Source organism: Schistocerca cancellata, chromosome 5, assembly GCF_023864275.1.
Source record: "Schistocerca cancellata isolate TAMUIC-IGC-003103 chromosome 5, iqSchCanc2.1, whole genome shotgun sequence".
Lineage (NCBI taxonomy): Eukaryota > Metazoa > Arthropoda > Insecta > Orthoptera > Acrididae > Schistocerca > Schistocerca cancellata.
This window is the reverse complement of record NC_064630.1, coordinates 530,660,758-530,677,944: the sequence shown is the minus strand read 5'-3', so window position 1 is coordinate 530,677,944 and position 17,187 is coordinate 530,660,758. Positions and strand designations below refer to the sequence as shown.

Genomic DNA, 17,187 nt, shown 5'->3' with positions numbered 1-17,187 from the left:
ACATATTTCAAGAGATATGTGCTCATAAACATTGAGAAGCGTGAAAAACTAGATTCTGTATAAAAGGTCAACATCAGTCATGACTTCATAAGTTATTATTTCTCTACTATAAGCTCTTTGTCAACACTCTTTGCACACAGTATCTACATATGTCGCTTAATATACCTGCGAAATTATACCATTGTATCTACATCTATATCTACATCCATACTCCGCAAGCCACCTGACGGTGTGTGGCGGAGTGTACCTTCAGTACCTCTATCGGTTCTCCCTTATATTCCAGTCTCGTATTGTTCGTGGAAAGAAGGATTGTCGGTATGCCTCTGTGTGGGCTCTAATCTCTCTGATTTTATCCTCATGATCTCTTCGCGAGATATACGTAGGAGGGAGAAATATACTGCTTGACTCTTCGGTGAAGGTATGTTCTCGAAACTTCAACAAAAGCCCGTACCGAGCTACTGAGCGTCTCTCCTGCAGAGTCTTCCACTGGAGTTTATCTATCATCTCCATAACGCTTTCGCGATTACTAAATGACCCTGTAACGAAGCGCGCTGTTCTCCGTTGGATCTTCTCTCTCTCTTCTATCAACCCTGTCTGGCACGGATCCCACACTGCTGAGCAGTATTCAAGCAGTGGGGGAACAAGCGCACTGTATCCTACTTCCTTTGTTTTCGGATTGCATTTCCTTAGGATTTTTCCAATGAATCTCAGTCTGGCATCTGCTTTACCGACGATCAACGTTATATGATCATTCCATTTTAAATCACTCCTAATGCGTACTCCCAGATAATTTATGGAATTAACTGCTTCCCCTTTGATGACCTGCTACATTGTAGCTAAATGATAAGTGATCTTTGACAAATAGTTCAGAAGATCTGACGTCATAAACTTTGAGATGCGTGAAGAACTAGCTTTAGCTTCAAATAAAGAGCAAATTACCCAGTTTGCACTATCCAGTGCTTCATAATAGGAGCACTTAGCGGCTTCCAACAAACTTCAAACATAATTTCAAACTTTTTATTGCTTATACCCTTAGAGGCACGTATTTGAGACATTAACTCATTTGTAGGGAAATCAGAGGCTCGAAGCTGTTTTATACTCAGGAGTCCGATTTTTTTAAAGAAACGACAGTTTACTGTTGTAAAATGTGATTTATGAGGCGAGGAGAGAGGGGGGCATGAGGTGGGCGGAGGGGAGGGGAAGGGAGAGGGACTCTACAGTAGAAATCGCCGTACTGAAAGAAATGAATAATATGAATAATTTTTACAAAAATAGAGCTAAATCGCCCCAAAGGCTTAATTTAAAAAGTATATTATGACTGTGGTCCGCAACCAAGGAAAAATCATCACCTCTTTTGAGTTAGACGATGACGTGAACAGAAAAGCCCCATGATGCTTTTTTGTTGCAGATCTACGCCTACTTGGACACTCTGGCTACGCAGTATCCGGACCTGGTGACGCTCGAGACTATCGGGCAAAGCACGGAGGGCCGCGACCTCAAGCTGGTCAAGGTGGTTACCGCCAGCTCCGACAGCAATACGGCCAAGCCTGTCATCTTCATAGACGCAAGTGAGTCAATGCGCGCTCTCCTGTGTGGCGGTGCACTCCTTCCTGAGACATTATCAGAAAGGACAGATGCAGCTCGAGCAAAATAACGCGGCACCGTAGCACTTTCGTGCTGAGCGCTGTTCCCAAGGCGTGGCCATCTCATTTAATTGTAGCCTTTCAATCTGCGCTCTTTGAACGTGCTTGTTTCTGACTGTTCATTGCTAAGTACGGTACCAGCACTCTTCGCGCACCATACTCCACTAGCCCAAAAATCTTTGAGACTGGGTTGATAAAAAATAGACGAAAGAAAATGGATTCTGATACGTGTTACAAACCGGACACAATGGGAAGGACCAGGACCCTTTGCTTTTTTCCTTTATCACTCGTTTATTACATCAGAGAAATACACATTTTAAGACAAAATTTAGCTACATGAAATATTGCTCCCAGTAAAGGTTAACATAAGCAGTGACAAAACTTAGTTGTCTTAAGGGTTTATGCTGGCAACAAATTTTAAAGAGGCAATGTAATGTTTATATCAATTTAGCTCAGACACGTAGCTAGTAATTGAATCACGACACAGACGCTTCAACAATTTCGGTAACAAATAAATAGCGTGTATTTGTACTCACAGTAACCAACTAATCAACAGCCTTGCCATTGAATAAGTAGTAGGCCATTTGGAACGAATTAACAACACCCCGCCACTAGGGGAGTTAATACCAACAGTCTTTAAATGTCTTGCTCCCCATTAAATAAACAAACTTACAGTAATTAAATGAATAACAAATCAGACACACTACGCTCCACTCAAACTCTTCAGCGGAAGCCAAGCCAAAATGAAGATTCCATTAACTGACTAGTACTGAAGTCACACTAAAGCTCATTTCTGTGTTCCCAGACACACATGGGGCAAACGTATACAAGACAAGATTTTGAAGGGAGCACATCAGTAAAACCGGTAGTGGAGCTAACTCGTGCCACTGAAAATTAAGGTACTAGACCGGAGCACAAGGTGGTAAACAATGAGGTTGCCTTAGTGCTATACTGCGCTCCAAAATATTAATTCAAATGGCCAATTCAAAATTAAGTACACGTAAACCAGCATTAATTAACGAGGAGTGACACCAGGTCGCTCGAAGGGATGACAACACTTAACTGAAAACACAAATGTCGGAAGCGGCAGTAACATCAAACACCTTCTCCGAGTTTTAACCAGGAGTCACTTACCGCTATACAAGTAAACATTTAACCAAGCACAAGGAAGGAACCCCAAAGAGAAAATTCAAATAGAACCCCCAAAAGATTATAAAGGACAGGAAACCCCAACTACTTAAATTTAAAAGAATTAGCTCTCCTCGAAGGCAATGTAAACGCGAAGGCCACACTTAAGAGGCCACCAGAATTGGTTACAAAATGTCTTATACATTTGCTCCTTTTCCTTAAAGAAACACAAGGCTGCTTAACTTCTGCTGGACGTCCGGTATGGCTCGTGTAGGATACACCAGGCAGCAACCCAAGCTAGGCGGTCGCAAGGCACCGCGAGCAAAATCAGGAGAGCAGACAGGCAGGCAGTCAACACATATCCTCCATGCTGAACCGTCAGACCGCGTACAACCAACTCCACATATACGTGGTTGCTTCCATCTCGTACCTCGCGGCGTCTCAGCAGGTAGCCCGAGCAAACGTCAATTGCCACTCGCCCCGCGAATGCGGAAAACAACAAGGCAAGCAAAGATAAGAAACATCGAAGGATCGATAATGGACATCCAAGAGACTGGCGCGCCAGTAACGAGCGCCACGGCTCAGATTCAATGCTTCAAGTGATTTAGATAGTTCACCCCTGCCCCCCCCCCCCCACCCTGTCCACAACTTGAACAGAACGTTCATACAACATGTCTTGTGGCAGGTTCTTGTTTATAACATCAAGTCGCGTCATTGTTGATGATCTTCCCGGAAAAGAATTGTCCTAGCTTTTATTTGAACGCAGTTGCGGCTGCATCCACTCGTCGTTGTTTTTGTACGGGAGTCAGTGTCCGGGACAAACTTTACACATTCTTCTTCAAAACATTGACGAGATGGTCTCGAACACTTGGTTTAGAGATCTTGCTCCACTGTGATTTGTGACACAACAACACTGGCATACTACGGCTGCACGTCCACTACTTAACACTGCCTGCTCACAACTTACTGCACATTTATTTTTCACAGTTGTCAGTTCAATCTGCCACATTAGTTACAGCGCAGTCGCCGCTGATACGCCAGGAATAAAATCAGTCTCGGAACTTTTTGGACAGACAGTGTAGATGCAGAGAAAGTTCTTCACGATCAGGTACTTGCAGTTATGTGCAAAGGAATAGCTGGGAGGTGTGGTCGAGCGGTGTAGGCGCTTCAGTCTGGAAACGCGCGACCGCTACGGTCGCAGGTTCGAATTCTGCCTCGGGCATGGATGTTTGTGATGTCCTTACGTTAGTTAGGTTTAAGTAGTTCTAAGTTCTAGGGGAGTGATGACCTCAGATGTTAAGTCCCATAGTGCTCAGAGCCATTTGAACCATTTTCAAAGGAATACATCCTTTTAGGAAGAGGCAAACAAGCAAGACTTCATTAAAATTGTGCTTGAGAAGGTTGAAGAAGCCGCTAGCCATAGCTACCATTCTCACAGTGAGAGAGTAAAGAAGGTGTGGGGAAACCATAGCTACAGGTACTTTCCAGGGCTTCACTGCTTCGGAAAGATACGGAAGAAGGAGAAGAAAATTTAATCTTTAGGTATGAAGGCCGTGCAACAAGTAATGCAACACTTTTTTTCTGAAAACTGGTTTGTTCTTACGCCACCATACTGGGAGGACCTGTATGTTCGCTTGGTTGATCGATGTCGGAGCCAACGTCTCGCTGCATCAATTGCCTCCCCATCATCCACGTAATGCTTTCTGCAGGCTGCACCCTTCATTGGGCTAAACAGGTGGGAGCTCTTTATGGTCTTCTGGTTGGTGGCGAGGAACCTGGCGGGTACGCTCCTTTGAGTACACCAACCGGGACGCCCGCCCGGTTGGCCGTGCGGTCTAACGTACGGCTTTCCGGGCGGGAAGGAGCGCCGGTCCCCGCCACGAATCCACCCGGCGAATTTGTGTCGAGGTCCGGTGAGCCGGCCAGTCTGTGGATGGTGTTTCGGCGGTTTTCCATCTACCTCGGCGAATGCGGTCTGGTTCCCCTTATTCCGCCTCAGCTACACTATGTCGGCGATTGCCGTGCAAACAAGTTCTCCACGTACGCGTACACCACCATTACTCTACCACGCATACATAGGGGTTACACTCGTCTGGTGTGAGACGTTCCCTGGGGGGTCCACCGTGGGCCGAACCGCACAATAATCCTAGGTTCGGTGTGGGGCGGCGTAGCGGTGACGTGGACTGCGGTAGTCGTCGCGGACCACTGCGACTGCGGCGGGGACGGAGCCTCTCCGTCGTTTCTAGGTCCCCGGTTAACATAACTTCCAGGGGTAATGAAGAAGGATAATTGTATCACTATTAGCTAAGGGGCCCCTAACCTATCCCAATGATCCTACCAGGGGAAGGGAACCTACAGTTTAACATGGAATCTGAACCACGTGTCGTTCCTGATATATCTTCACATCATTGAGACGTGAAGGCTAACGCAAAAGGCAGACTGGAAAATTCCGCGATCTGTCTCCAGGATCGCACCTTACCACTAGACCATCAACACCAGCACCTTGAGTGATCAAACTACATCACTGAAAAAATTGCGTCGTTTCATAGCTTCCCTGGAATACAGCTATTCAACCGTTTTCGCGCCATTTTTTCACTACGTTCTGCAAAGTAGACTTTGCTGAATTTTTTGCTGAAACACTTCCAGCACCAAGCCTTGAGCAACCACCCAACCGGTGGACGAGCGTGTCGGAACTACCAACAGACACGTCTACTTGTGCAGCGAGGTGTTTGCTTGAGAGTGTCGGGAGAAAGGGTGTATGGAGATGTGTAAGGGCTACCCAACGAAACTTCTACGGCCTAGTCGAAACAACCATGGCAACACGTGCGACCGCCCACACTTTCATCCATCTATCTGGTTTTCTTTAGACTGACCCTTACATATCATAGGATCAACTACAAACAGAAATGTAACAATCAGTTATTTTTGGTTTTTACGTTTTAAGCTTACTGGAGTTTAATTAAAGAGAATTTCACATAAAATGCGTTTCGCTAGTATTTATAAACCATTTTCCGTGGTTATTTTGCAAATTTGATACATACGTTTGTACATTTTTGGTTGTTTTAGATTCAAAATGGCGTTCTGTTTACATAGTTGGAGTGCAAATCGCTTGCGGTGTTTACTTCCATATTTTCTAAACCACTAGTTCTTCCCTCCTTCCTGCAGAGGTTGATGTCGAAAGACTTCGTTTCACATATACACTTGGCAGTTTTTGCCATCCTGTAGTATTTCTTGGGCTGCATTTGTGTTATTTACTCTTCATCTTACTTTTGTAAATTGAACTGAAGTTATATGTGACTCTGAACAGTGTTATGGTATTTACGTCTTTTCGTTTAGTCTGTGAGCGTTGCCAACCAGTGAAACTACATTTATTTATTTATTTATTTTTTAAATTCGTGCATGTGAGAGGGAGGGAGGGATTAGAGGGTGTGGGAGGGTGAACGTGTTTGATGCGTATATATATATATATATATATATATATATATATATATATATATATATATATATATATATTTGTGTGGTTCATGGTGTGGGTTCCTGTAGTCATGTCCTAGTTCATGATCCATGGGCAACGTATGAGTGGCCAAGTAAGTGCTCCTGACAGTCGGGATACCAGTTACTTTGGAATAAGGCTGGGCATCTCGGACATATTCTGAGTCGTGGTCACCTTTGTGCTCATACGGCAAAGACTACCAAATCCACCGGTTAGTCCCTCAGCCGTTAGGGGTAAAACCCAGTGGGACTCGAGGCAAGTAAGGCTAGCAACCTGCTTCCCTGGTACTTTAAATATGATGCTGGCAACAATCAGAGCAAAATGCCTCGGACCTTTGGAGGTGACGGAGTCCCACCTCTAACTGACAAACCAGGGACTCCTAAGATACGACTTGGCAAACAAATGGTAATGAGATGGGGAGCTATTAATATCAATGGGGGCTACTCTGGGAAGAAGGTAGAGCTGGCAGAGGCTGCAAGTAAGATGGGGCTGGTCGTTTTAGCTCTTAGTGACATTCGGGTAAGGGGTGAGAAAGAAGAGGAAGTGGGAGAATACAAAGTCTACCTGTCAGGAGTCAAAGCAGGAATAGCACAATGGGGTGTAGGGCTTTACATCAGGAAAGAAATGGAACCCAGCGTAGTTGCAATAAGGTATGTAAACGAACGACTGATATGGATAGATTTGACAGTGTCTAGCAAGAAAATTAGGATTGTGTCAGTATATTCGCATTGTGAAGGGACAGATCAAGATAAGATGGATAGTTTTTATGAGGCACTCAGTGATGTAATTGTTAGAGTAAAGGACAAGGACAGTGTTCTGCTCATGGGTGATTTTAACGCCAGAATTGGAAATCGAACAGAAGGGTATGAAAAGGTTATGGATAAATTTGGAGAGGATATGGAGGCCAACAGGAACGGGAAACAACTCTTGGATTTCTGTGTCAGTATGGGCTTAGTAATCACAAACTCCTTTTTTAAACATAAGAACATTCACCGGTATACTTGGGAAGGCAGGGGAACCAGATCTGTCATTGACTATATAATAACAGATCAGGAATTCAGGAAGGCTGTGAGAGACACACGTGTATTCAGGGGATTCTTTGATGACACTGATCATTATTTAATCTGCAGTGAAATTGGGATTGTGAGGCCGAAAGTGCAGGAGGTCAGGTCCATATGTAGGAGGATAAGAGTGGAGAAACTTCAGGATAAGGAAATCAGGCACAAGTACATAACAGCGATCTCAGAAAGGTACCAGTTAGTTGAATGTAGTCAATTACAGTCACTGGAAAAAGAATGGACAAGGTACAGGGACACAGTACTAGAAGTGGCTAAAGAATGTCTTGGAACAGTAGTGTGTAAAAGTAGGATGAAGCAAACCTTGGTGGAATGATACAGTCAAGGCAGCCTGTAAAAGCAAAAAGAAGGCGTATCAAAAATGGCTACATACTAGAACCCTGGTAGACAGAGAAAGTTATGTTGAAGAAAGAAACAAAGCCAAACAGATAATTGCAGCACCCAAGAAGAAATCTTGGGAAGACTTTGGAAACAGGTTGGAGACTATGGGTCAAGCTGCTGGAAAACCATTCTGGAGTGTAATTAGCAGTCTTCGAAAGGGAGGTAAGAAGGAAATGACAAGTATTTTGGACAGGTCAGGAAAACTGCTGGTGAATCCTGTGGATGCCTTGGGCAGATGGAGGGAATATTTTGAAGAATTGCTCAATGTAGGTGAAAATGCGATCAGTAATGTTTCAGATTTCGAGGTAGAATGGGATAGGAATGATGATGGAAATAGGATCACATTTGAGGAAGTGGAGAAAATGGTCAAGAGATTGCAGTGCAATAAAGCGGCTGGGGTGGATGAAATTAAGTCGAAACTCATCAAATACAGTGGAATGTCAGGTCTTAAATGGCTACACAGGATAATTGAAATGGCCTGGGAGTCGGGACAGGTTCCATCAGACAGGACAAAAGCAGTAATCACACCAATCTTTCAACATGGAAACAGAAAAGATTGTAACAGCTACAGAGGTATCTCTTTAATCAGCGTTGTGGGTAAAATCTTCTCAGGTATTGTTGAAAGGAAAGTGCGAGTATTAGTTGAGGACCAATTGGATGAAAATCAGTGTGGGTTTAGGCCTCTTAGAGGTTGTCAGGACCAGATCTTCAGCTTACGGCAAATAATGGAGAAGTGTTATGAGTGGAACAGGGAATTGTATCTATGCTTTATAGATCTAGAAAAGGCATATGACCGGGTTCCTAGGAGGAAGTTATTCTCTGTTCTACAAGATTATGGAATAGGAGGCAAACTTTTGCAAGCAATTAAAGTTCTTTACATGGATAGTCAGGCAGCAGTTAGAGTTGACGGTAAGTTGAGTTCATGGTTCAGAGTAGTTTCAGGGGTAAGACAAGGCTGCAACCTGTCTCCACTGTTGTTTATATTATTTATGGATCATATGTTGAAAACAATAGACTGGCTGGGTGAGATTAAGATATGTGAACACAAAATAAGCAGTCTTGCATATGCGGATGACTTAGTTGTGATGGCAGATTCGATTGAAAGTTTGCAAAGTAATATTTCAGAGCTAGATCAGAAATGTAAGGACTATGGTATGAAGATTAGCATCTCCAAAACGAAAGTAATGTCAGTGGGAAAGAAATATAAACGGATTGAGTGCCAAATAGAAGGAACAAAGTTAGAACAGGTGGACGGTTTCAAGTACTTAGGATGCATATTCTCACAGGATGGCAACATAGTGAAAGAACTGGAAGCGAGGTGTAGCAAAGCTAATGCAGTGAGCGCTCAGCTACGATCTACTCTCTTCTGCAACAAGGAAGTCAGTACCAAGACTAAGTTATCTGTGCACCGTTCAATCTTTCGACCAACTTTGTTGTATGGGAGCGAAAGCTGGGTGGATTCAGGTTACCTTATCAACAAGGTTGAGGTTACGGATATGAAAGTAGCTAGGATGATTGCAGGTACTAGTAGATGGGAACAATGGCAGGAGGGTGTCCACAATGAGGAAATCAAAGAAAAACTGGGAATGAACTCTATAGATGTAGCAGTCAGGGCAAACAGGCTTAGATGGTGGGGTCATGTTACACGCATGGGAGAAGTAACGTTACCCAAGAGACTCATGGATTCAGCAGTAGAGGGTAGGAGGAGTCGGGGCAGACCGAGGAGAAGGTACCTGGATTCGGTTAAGAATGATTTTGAAGTAATAGGTTTAACATCAGAAGAGGCACCAATGTTAGCTCTGAATAGGGGATCATGGAGGAATTGTATAAGGGGGGCTATGCTGAAAGGCATAATCAGTCTTAAATGATGATGATGATGATGATGATGATGATGATATATATTTGTTGTTGTCTTCAGTCCTGAGACTGGTTTGATGCAGCTCTCCATGCTACTCTATCCTGTGCAAGCTTCTTCAAATGGTTCAAATGGCTCTGAGCACTATGCGACTGAACTTATGAGGTCATCAGTCGCCTAGAACTTAGAACTAATTAAACCTAACTAACCTAAGGACATCACACACATCCATGCCCGAGGCAGAATTCGAACCTGCGACCGTAGCGGTTGGCATTGCAGGGAAGGTGTCTTCAGCTGTTTTTGCTTTCTTTCTAATGTACAAGTATGTTAAATGTTTTTCAGAGTGTTTCTCAACTTCATTTGTGATCTGTTTGTTGGAGCTGATTTTAATTTTGTAATTTTATTTTTTGTGATGAAGTCTTGTGTCTTATTGATGCATTGTTCTTTATCCATGAGAACCACTGTGTTTCCTTTATCCGTCCTTGTGATGTTAATGTTGTGTTCGAGTAGTTTATTTTTAAGTTTTATCAGTATTATGGAATCTATATTGTTTTGGTTTCCTATGTTTTCTTTCATCTGTGTTATTATGTTTTTGATATCATTGCTGACTAGCTCTCTCGTCAGAACAGTATTTACCTCACTTGTTTCGTTTCTGTTTTCCTGTGTGAGAATGCTTTCTGATTCAACTATGAGATTTTCGATGTATTTTTGATCTATTTATCTGTTGAAACTGTGTTTCAGACATTTTTCGGGAAGTTTAATTACTTTTGTATTCAAAGCAATGTCACCGAGGTTGACCAACCTTGAATGGAAGTGATATTTTTCGTTACATTGGATGTAATTTGTGGCTGCGTTGGGTGTTTGTTTACCTTTTAAATTTGCAATCTTTCTTTTGTGTTTTTTCGTTTTTTCTATCACAGTATATGTACGATTTTCAACCTTACTGAGAAGATGGGAGAAAACATTGGTATTATTGAGAACTCTCGGAAGATTAAGATATGCTCTATACAGCTCCCAATTTGGGGTGTGATTTTTGTCATAGAGAGACTTGATTTCGCTGTTTAGGAAAATTTTTTGAGCTATTTGTTTCGTTTCTTGTGCACTGGCAGCACTGTACATTAATGTATTTAGGTATAATATTATTTGACCTACAAATATTGTTAAACTTTATATATTGGACACTTTTATGCAGGTTTAGGTACATTATTACAAACTTCATACAGAGGCCATTTGAATATGCCTGACAAGGCGTCCACAATATTTTTGCTTAGCCATCTTCCGCAGCAGCTGTTAAAATAAGTTATTAGTGGTTTTTCCGTGTCAAGCTTACTGAAACTTGATTAAAGAGAATTTCGCACGTGACGCGTTTCGCTTTTATATAAAAAGGATCTTCCATGTTTATTCCTCAAATTGGATACGTATGTTTTTAGATTTTTGATTGTATTTAGATTAAAAACAGCCTTCTGTTTATGAAGTTGGAGTGCAAATTAAATAACTCAAATTGAGTGCAAGAAATACTGCAGAATGGAAAAACTGCCAAGTGTATATGTGAAACGAAGTCTTTCGACATCACCCGCTGCTCACACGGAGGGAAGAAGATGTTTGGAGAATATGTAAAGAAACGCCGTAAGTAATAAATTTATCTTCCAACTTTATAAACAGAAAGCCGTTTTTTTTTATCTAAAACGACCACAAATGTCAAACTTATGTATTCAATTTGCAAAATAACCACGGAAGATGCTTTATAAAGAAAAGCGAAATTCGCCTGGTATAAAATTCTCTTTAATGAAACTGCAGTAAGCTCAAGACGAAAATGTCAGTAATAACTGATTTTGCCGGCCGCGGTGGCCGTGCGGTTCTGGCGCTGCAGTCCGGAACCGCGGGACTGCTACGGTCGCAGGTTCGAATCCTGCCTCGGGCATGGGTGTGTGTGATGTCCTTAGGTTAGTTAGGTTTAAGTAGTTCTAAGTTCTAGGGGATTTATGACCTAAGATGTTGAGTCCCATAGTGCTCAGAGCCATTTGAACCATTTTTTGAACTGATTTTAACAGCTGCTGCGAAAGATGACCATGCAAACAAACATGGAAATGTAACAATTTTTATGCTACAAGTAAAAATGGAATTTTAAACGACGATCAAGTATTATAGACATTGGTCGGTAATTTCGTGGCTCGGGTAGGTAATTTCGTGATAGTAGTAAGATGATTAGAAGAGGTCAGTTAGATCAACATTATCTGACAACAATGATGTCCCAAGAGACTAAAAGCGAAAGTGGTGTGTTGAACCTGCAGTGGGTATGGTAGCTGCGGGTTAAGAAATAAATGTCACGAAATTAGCTGTACCACAGAAAATCTTCCTTTACCGTACGTCAGTAAACTGTGTGAAAACAAGGTGAAGTGATTTTCTCACACAATAATGTCTGCGGAAAACAAAATTAACTATACTCTTGATAAAAGTTACAGACATGCGTATTGTATTAATAAACTTCTCACTGTCTGAAAATGGATTATTTGCATCTGCAAAAGTGGTAATCCTGTCATTCACTATAGGATACAGTACAACAACTGACTTTATACCATCAGTTTTCAATCTTCATTCTCCCCTAAACTACTGCTGGTTGCGGTCAGCATGTCCCTTATTCTATGACCATTGTTCCGCGACTCCCTTGAGACGTGGTACAGCGTGGCGACTTCGGACGTTCTTCGCTTGTAAAAAATTTTCACAAATTGACTAATAGAAAGCTTTCCTTGCTACCTGCTGCTCTTCACCTATCACTCAGCAAACGTTTGAAATTCATTATCGTGGCTTTACTGCTCTGATTCTAACGATCAGGTCGCCTACGAGATACTCGTATTAAAGCTCAACTCCTTTTTGTAAACAGTATGGACAAAACACGAGGGTTGTTCAATAAGAAATGCAACACTCTCTTTCTGAACGCGGGTTGGTTTTATTCAGGATTCCAGTACACCATATTATTCTCTTCTCTTTTGAATACAAGACCCTATTTTTCGACATAATATCCATTCAATGCGATGGCATTGCGCCACCATACTGGGAGGGCCTATGGTACGACTCTACTGGTCGATGTCAGGGCCAACGTCTTGCTGCATCAGTTACTCCCCATCATCCACGTACTGCTTCCCGCGGCTTGCATCCTTCATTGGTCCAAACAGATGGAGGGTGCGAGACCCGGGCTGTAGGGTGGCTGACGAAGAACCTCCAACGAAGCTTTGGGAGTCGCTCTCTGATGCGCAGACTTGTGTGAGACCTTGCGTTGTCATGAACTAGGCCATTTGCATTTTTATGGCATGGCTGCAAGTAAACCTTTCGGGATGTGAGGTCGTGGTCGAAGAAATTCTGTTCATGACGTTTCGTCCAGGACTGCGCCCGACATCCACAGAGGCGCTTCTCCGGTGAGTCGGCAAGACTCAGCGGAGAAACACCTCTGAGGATGTCCAGCGCAGTTCTGGACGAAACGTCAGGAACAGAAGAGTTTTTTGGACCACGACTTCACATCCCAAACGGTTTACCAGCAGCCATGTCATCCGGTCGTGAAAGCCTTCATTCTATGTTTTTATGGTACGTTCCAACATTGCAGGAGTCACAGCTGTATGCGAATTGTAGGAAAGCGGGAGATACGACAGGTTTGCGCGACATTGTTGCGATTATGATAGGTGCCTCGCCCAACGATTCACAGTGCTTTTGTACGCTGCAAGGTCTACGAAGACATCCTGCAAGCGTCTATGAATATCTGCGATGCTCCAGTTTTCCACCAAAAGAAACTCAATGACAGCTCTGGGATTGGAACGCACCTTCGTTACAGGCTACGCACACTGCCGCCACCTATTGGAGCTTATGAAACTGTTGGGGCTAAAGCGGGAATATTCCACAACGTCCCACATCAAATTCTGCATTTTTCGACCGAAATTGGCCGATGAAACAATGTATTGCATTACTTACTGAATGTCCCTCTCTACTGAATGTCCCTTTCTACATCTACATCTACATACATACTCCGCAATCCACCATACGGTGCGTGGCGGAGGGTACCTCGTACCATAACTAGAATCTTCTCTCCCTGCTCGACTCCCAAACAGAACGAGGGAAAAATGACTGCCTATATGCCTCTCCACGAGCCCCAATCTATCTTATCTTATCTCTGTGGTCTTTCCGCGGAATGTAAGTTGGCGGCAGTAAAATTGCACTGCTGTCAGCCTCAAATGCTGATTTTCTAAATTTCCTCAGTAGCGATTCACGAAAAGAACGCCTCCTTTCCTCTAGAGACTCCCACCCGAGTTCCTGAAGCATTTCCGTAACACTTGCGTGATGAGCAAGCCTACCAGTAACAAATCTAGGAGCCTGCCTCTGAATTGCTTCTATGTCCTTCCTCAATTCGACATGATAGGGATCCCAAACACTCGAGCAGTACTCAGGAATAGGCCATATTAGTGTTTTATAAGCGGCCTCCTTTACAGATGAACTACATCTTCCCAAAATTCTACCAATGAACCGAAGACGACTATCTACCTTTCCCACAACTGCCATGCTTGTCCCACTTCATATCGCTCTGCAATGTTACGCCCAAATATTTAATCGACGTGACTGTGTCAAGCGCTACACTACTAATGGAGTATTCAGACATTACGGGATTCTTTTTCCTATTCATCTGCATTAATTTAGATTTATCTATATTTAGAGTTAGCTGCCATTCTTTACACCAATCACAAATCCTGCCCAAGTCATCTTGTATCCTCCTACAGTCACTCAACGACGACAACTTCCCGTACACCACAGCATCCTCAGCAAACAGCCGCATATTGCTATCCACCCTATCCAAAAGATCATTTATGTAGATAGAAAACAACAGCGCACCTACCACACTTCCCTGGGGCACTCCAGATGATACCCTCACCTCCGATGAACACTCACCATCGAGGACAACGTACTGGGTTCTGTTAATTAAGAAGTCTTCGAGCCACTCACATACTTGGGAACCAATCCCATATGCTGGTACCTTAGTTAGGAGTCTGCAGTGGGGCACCGAGTCAAACGCTTTCCGGAAGTCAAGGAATATGGCAACCGTCTGATACTTGGCTTTGTTACTGGTGAGACCCGATGGGCGGGTGGCTGCAGCCTGTGGTTTTTGGGCCTTTCAGCGATCCACGCGCGCGAGTGGCTGGCGCCGTGCGTGGCCCTGTACACGCTGCAGCAGCTGGTGGAGAACAGCACGGCCTCCGCGTCGCTGCTACAAGCCGCCGACTGGTACCTGCTGCCCGTGCTCAACCCGGACGGCTACGACTACACCCACAATACCGTGAGTGCCCGCCCCCAGTATCTCTCTTGAGTGACAAAAATGGTGAATTACCCAGAAGACATGATTGGTGTCTATTTACCTTAACATATGTATACACCATGGGGAGGTAAATAAATGCTTAGAGTTGCAATACTCTATGACAGGTAGAATTACCAGCAGAATTTATTAGTGTTGTTACAAGCGGCCAACTGTTTGTTGTTGTCGTTGTTGTTGTTGTTTTCAGCCAGAAAACTTGTTTGACGCACCTCTCTACGCTGCCCTACACTGTGCAAGCCCATTCATCTCAGAATAACCACTGCTTCCTGCATCCTTCTGAGTCTGCTTACTGTGTCCATCTCTTGGTCCTTCTCTTGGTCTTGCCTTTCACACTTCCCTCCAATACTGAACTGGTGATCCCTTGATGTCTCAAATGTGTCCTATCAACTGATCCCTTGTTTTAGTCAAGCTGTGTCATAAGTTTCTTTTCTCGCCAAATCTATTCAGGACCTCCACATTAGTTACGTGATCTACCCATTTAATCTCCAGAAATCTTCTGTATCACCATATTTCAAAACATTCTGTTCTCTCCTTATCTAAACTCTTTATCGTCTTTAGTTCACTTCCATACATTGACACTCCAGATAAATACCTTCAGAAAAGACTTCCTAACAGTTAAGTCTGTATTCGATTTACCAAATTTCTCTTCTTGAGAAACAATTTTCTTTCCATTGCCAATCTAAATTTTATATCCTCCCTACTTCGGCCATCATCAGTTCTTATGATGACCAAATAGCAAAACTCATCTACTACTGAATACCAAGATGTGGTAAGTCACGTTACTGTCAACTGATTTCTGTCACAAAGAAACCACGCAATGGAAATTTAACTGTAGGACTTAAGATCAATCGCTCAGGGAATAAATTTCACCAGACGCCTCCTAGGATCCTTCTCTTACAGGGTAAATGAGGTTAATGAACATGGGAGGTAAAATGACAGGCTGGGGAGCATTTAAATGAACTTAGTTCATTTCAGATTGACATGTATTCACAAAATGGAGCATACTTCTCAGCTTAACACGTAATCCTAACAATATGGTCCTGTAAGAAAAAACTGTTTTTAATAGTCTCATCCATCATTATTCGACAAGGACTAGGTGAACTAAGCAACTCGACATTGACGCTCATACACAAACATTCAAACATTCAAAGAACAACCGAAGGCAGAGTTCTCCATTCCTAGTAAAGGATGGCTCATCAAAACTTGCCTGCGGCTCTTATCAAAAGGACGGGCGAACGTTAATCGGGATCATCATGCATGAGGTGAATCGTGACTGGATGAAGAACGAAGTCGGCCCTATGTGACTCTAGTTAAAAGATAGCAACACTATCACTAGTGAGAACCCCAAAATGCTTCTGACAAATGACTAAAAATTGTAGAAAGTGCCTAACACAAAAATCTGAACTAACTCTCATCCAAAATCACCTTCCGAGTCCACAAAGAAGTCGTACATCATACTCACCAGAACCCAGCGCAGCGACTGGTACTTTGTTTAAAATCCAGCCTGCCTCGACTCCGGGGACAGAGACAGAAATGAACCTGGAGGAGGAGAATTTATCAGTCGACGCGTTTTTCAATGGTACCAGGCGACTCCTCCAGTTAGAAGACAGAAGACACAACGCCTGGTTTCTTCGCTCAAAATTTTCCCCTGGTTCAACATCACCTGGGCCTCAGTGAAGCAAGTGATAGGTCGTGCGTTAAGAACATCTGCGGAGACAGAGGTTCTGCCAGACTGACGCCCCAAATCAGATTCGAAAAATTAAACTCAACAGCCGTTTCCTGGCCCTGCTACAAAGCTGAACCAAGACGGTCCACCTGAATTTACCTATGTGCATGCGTTTGCTATTACACCCACATTCATATAATCTAGCAATTGTCCACGTTTAGGAAAGATGGTTTTGGGAATATAGGATGTTGAATATCAAACATAATAAAAATGAAGATAAAAATCAGTCAGCATGATCTGCCCTCCTGGCATGGTAGAGATATGAGAAAACACAGGCAGAGAAGAGACACGCCGGAGAACTTCATAAAACTGAAAAATTAAGTGATATATGAGAAAATACAGTTAGGGAAGAGACACTCTGGAGAACTTCATAAAACTGAAAAATGAAAACTGCCTGCCTTTCGTTATTATTAGTCATGGAAGGTTATATAAGGGATCTGAGCAGCGTCAGATGTTGAGTGATACGGATTTGCCACTTACTCATTTAAGACAGAATTACCAGCACCCGACAAAGTTTGAAAAGGGCCTCATTGTG

At 43.1% G+C, this 17,187-nt stretch overlaps 1 protein-coding gene across 1 annotated transcript in view; it reads left to right on the top strand.

The window, feature by feature from the left end:
- Positions 1-17,187, top strand: part of LOC126187702 (carboxypeptidase B-like) — a 153,742-nt gene that overhangs the window by 87,682 nt on the left and 48,873 nt on the right. Inside the window, exons 4-5 of the mRNA XM_049928944.1 lie at positions 1,409-1,568; positions 14,733-14,890. Of these exons, the coding sequence (XP_049784901.1) occupies positions 1,409-1,568; positions 14,733-14,890 (318 nt within the window). The remainder of the gene's footprint in view (positions 1-1,408; positions 1,569-14,732; positions 14,891-17,187) is intronic.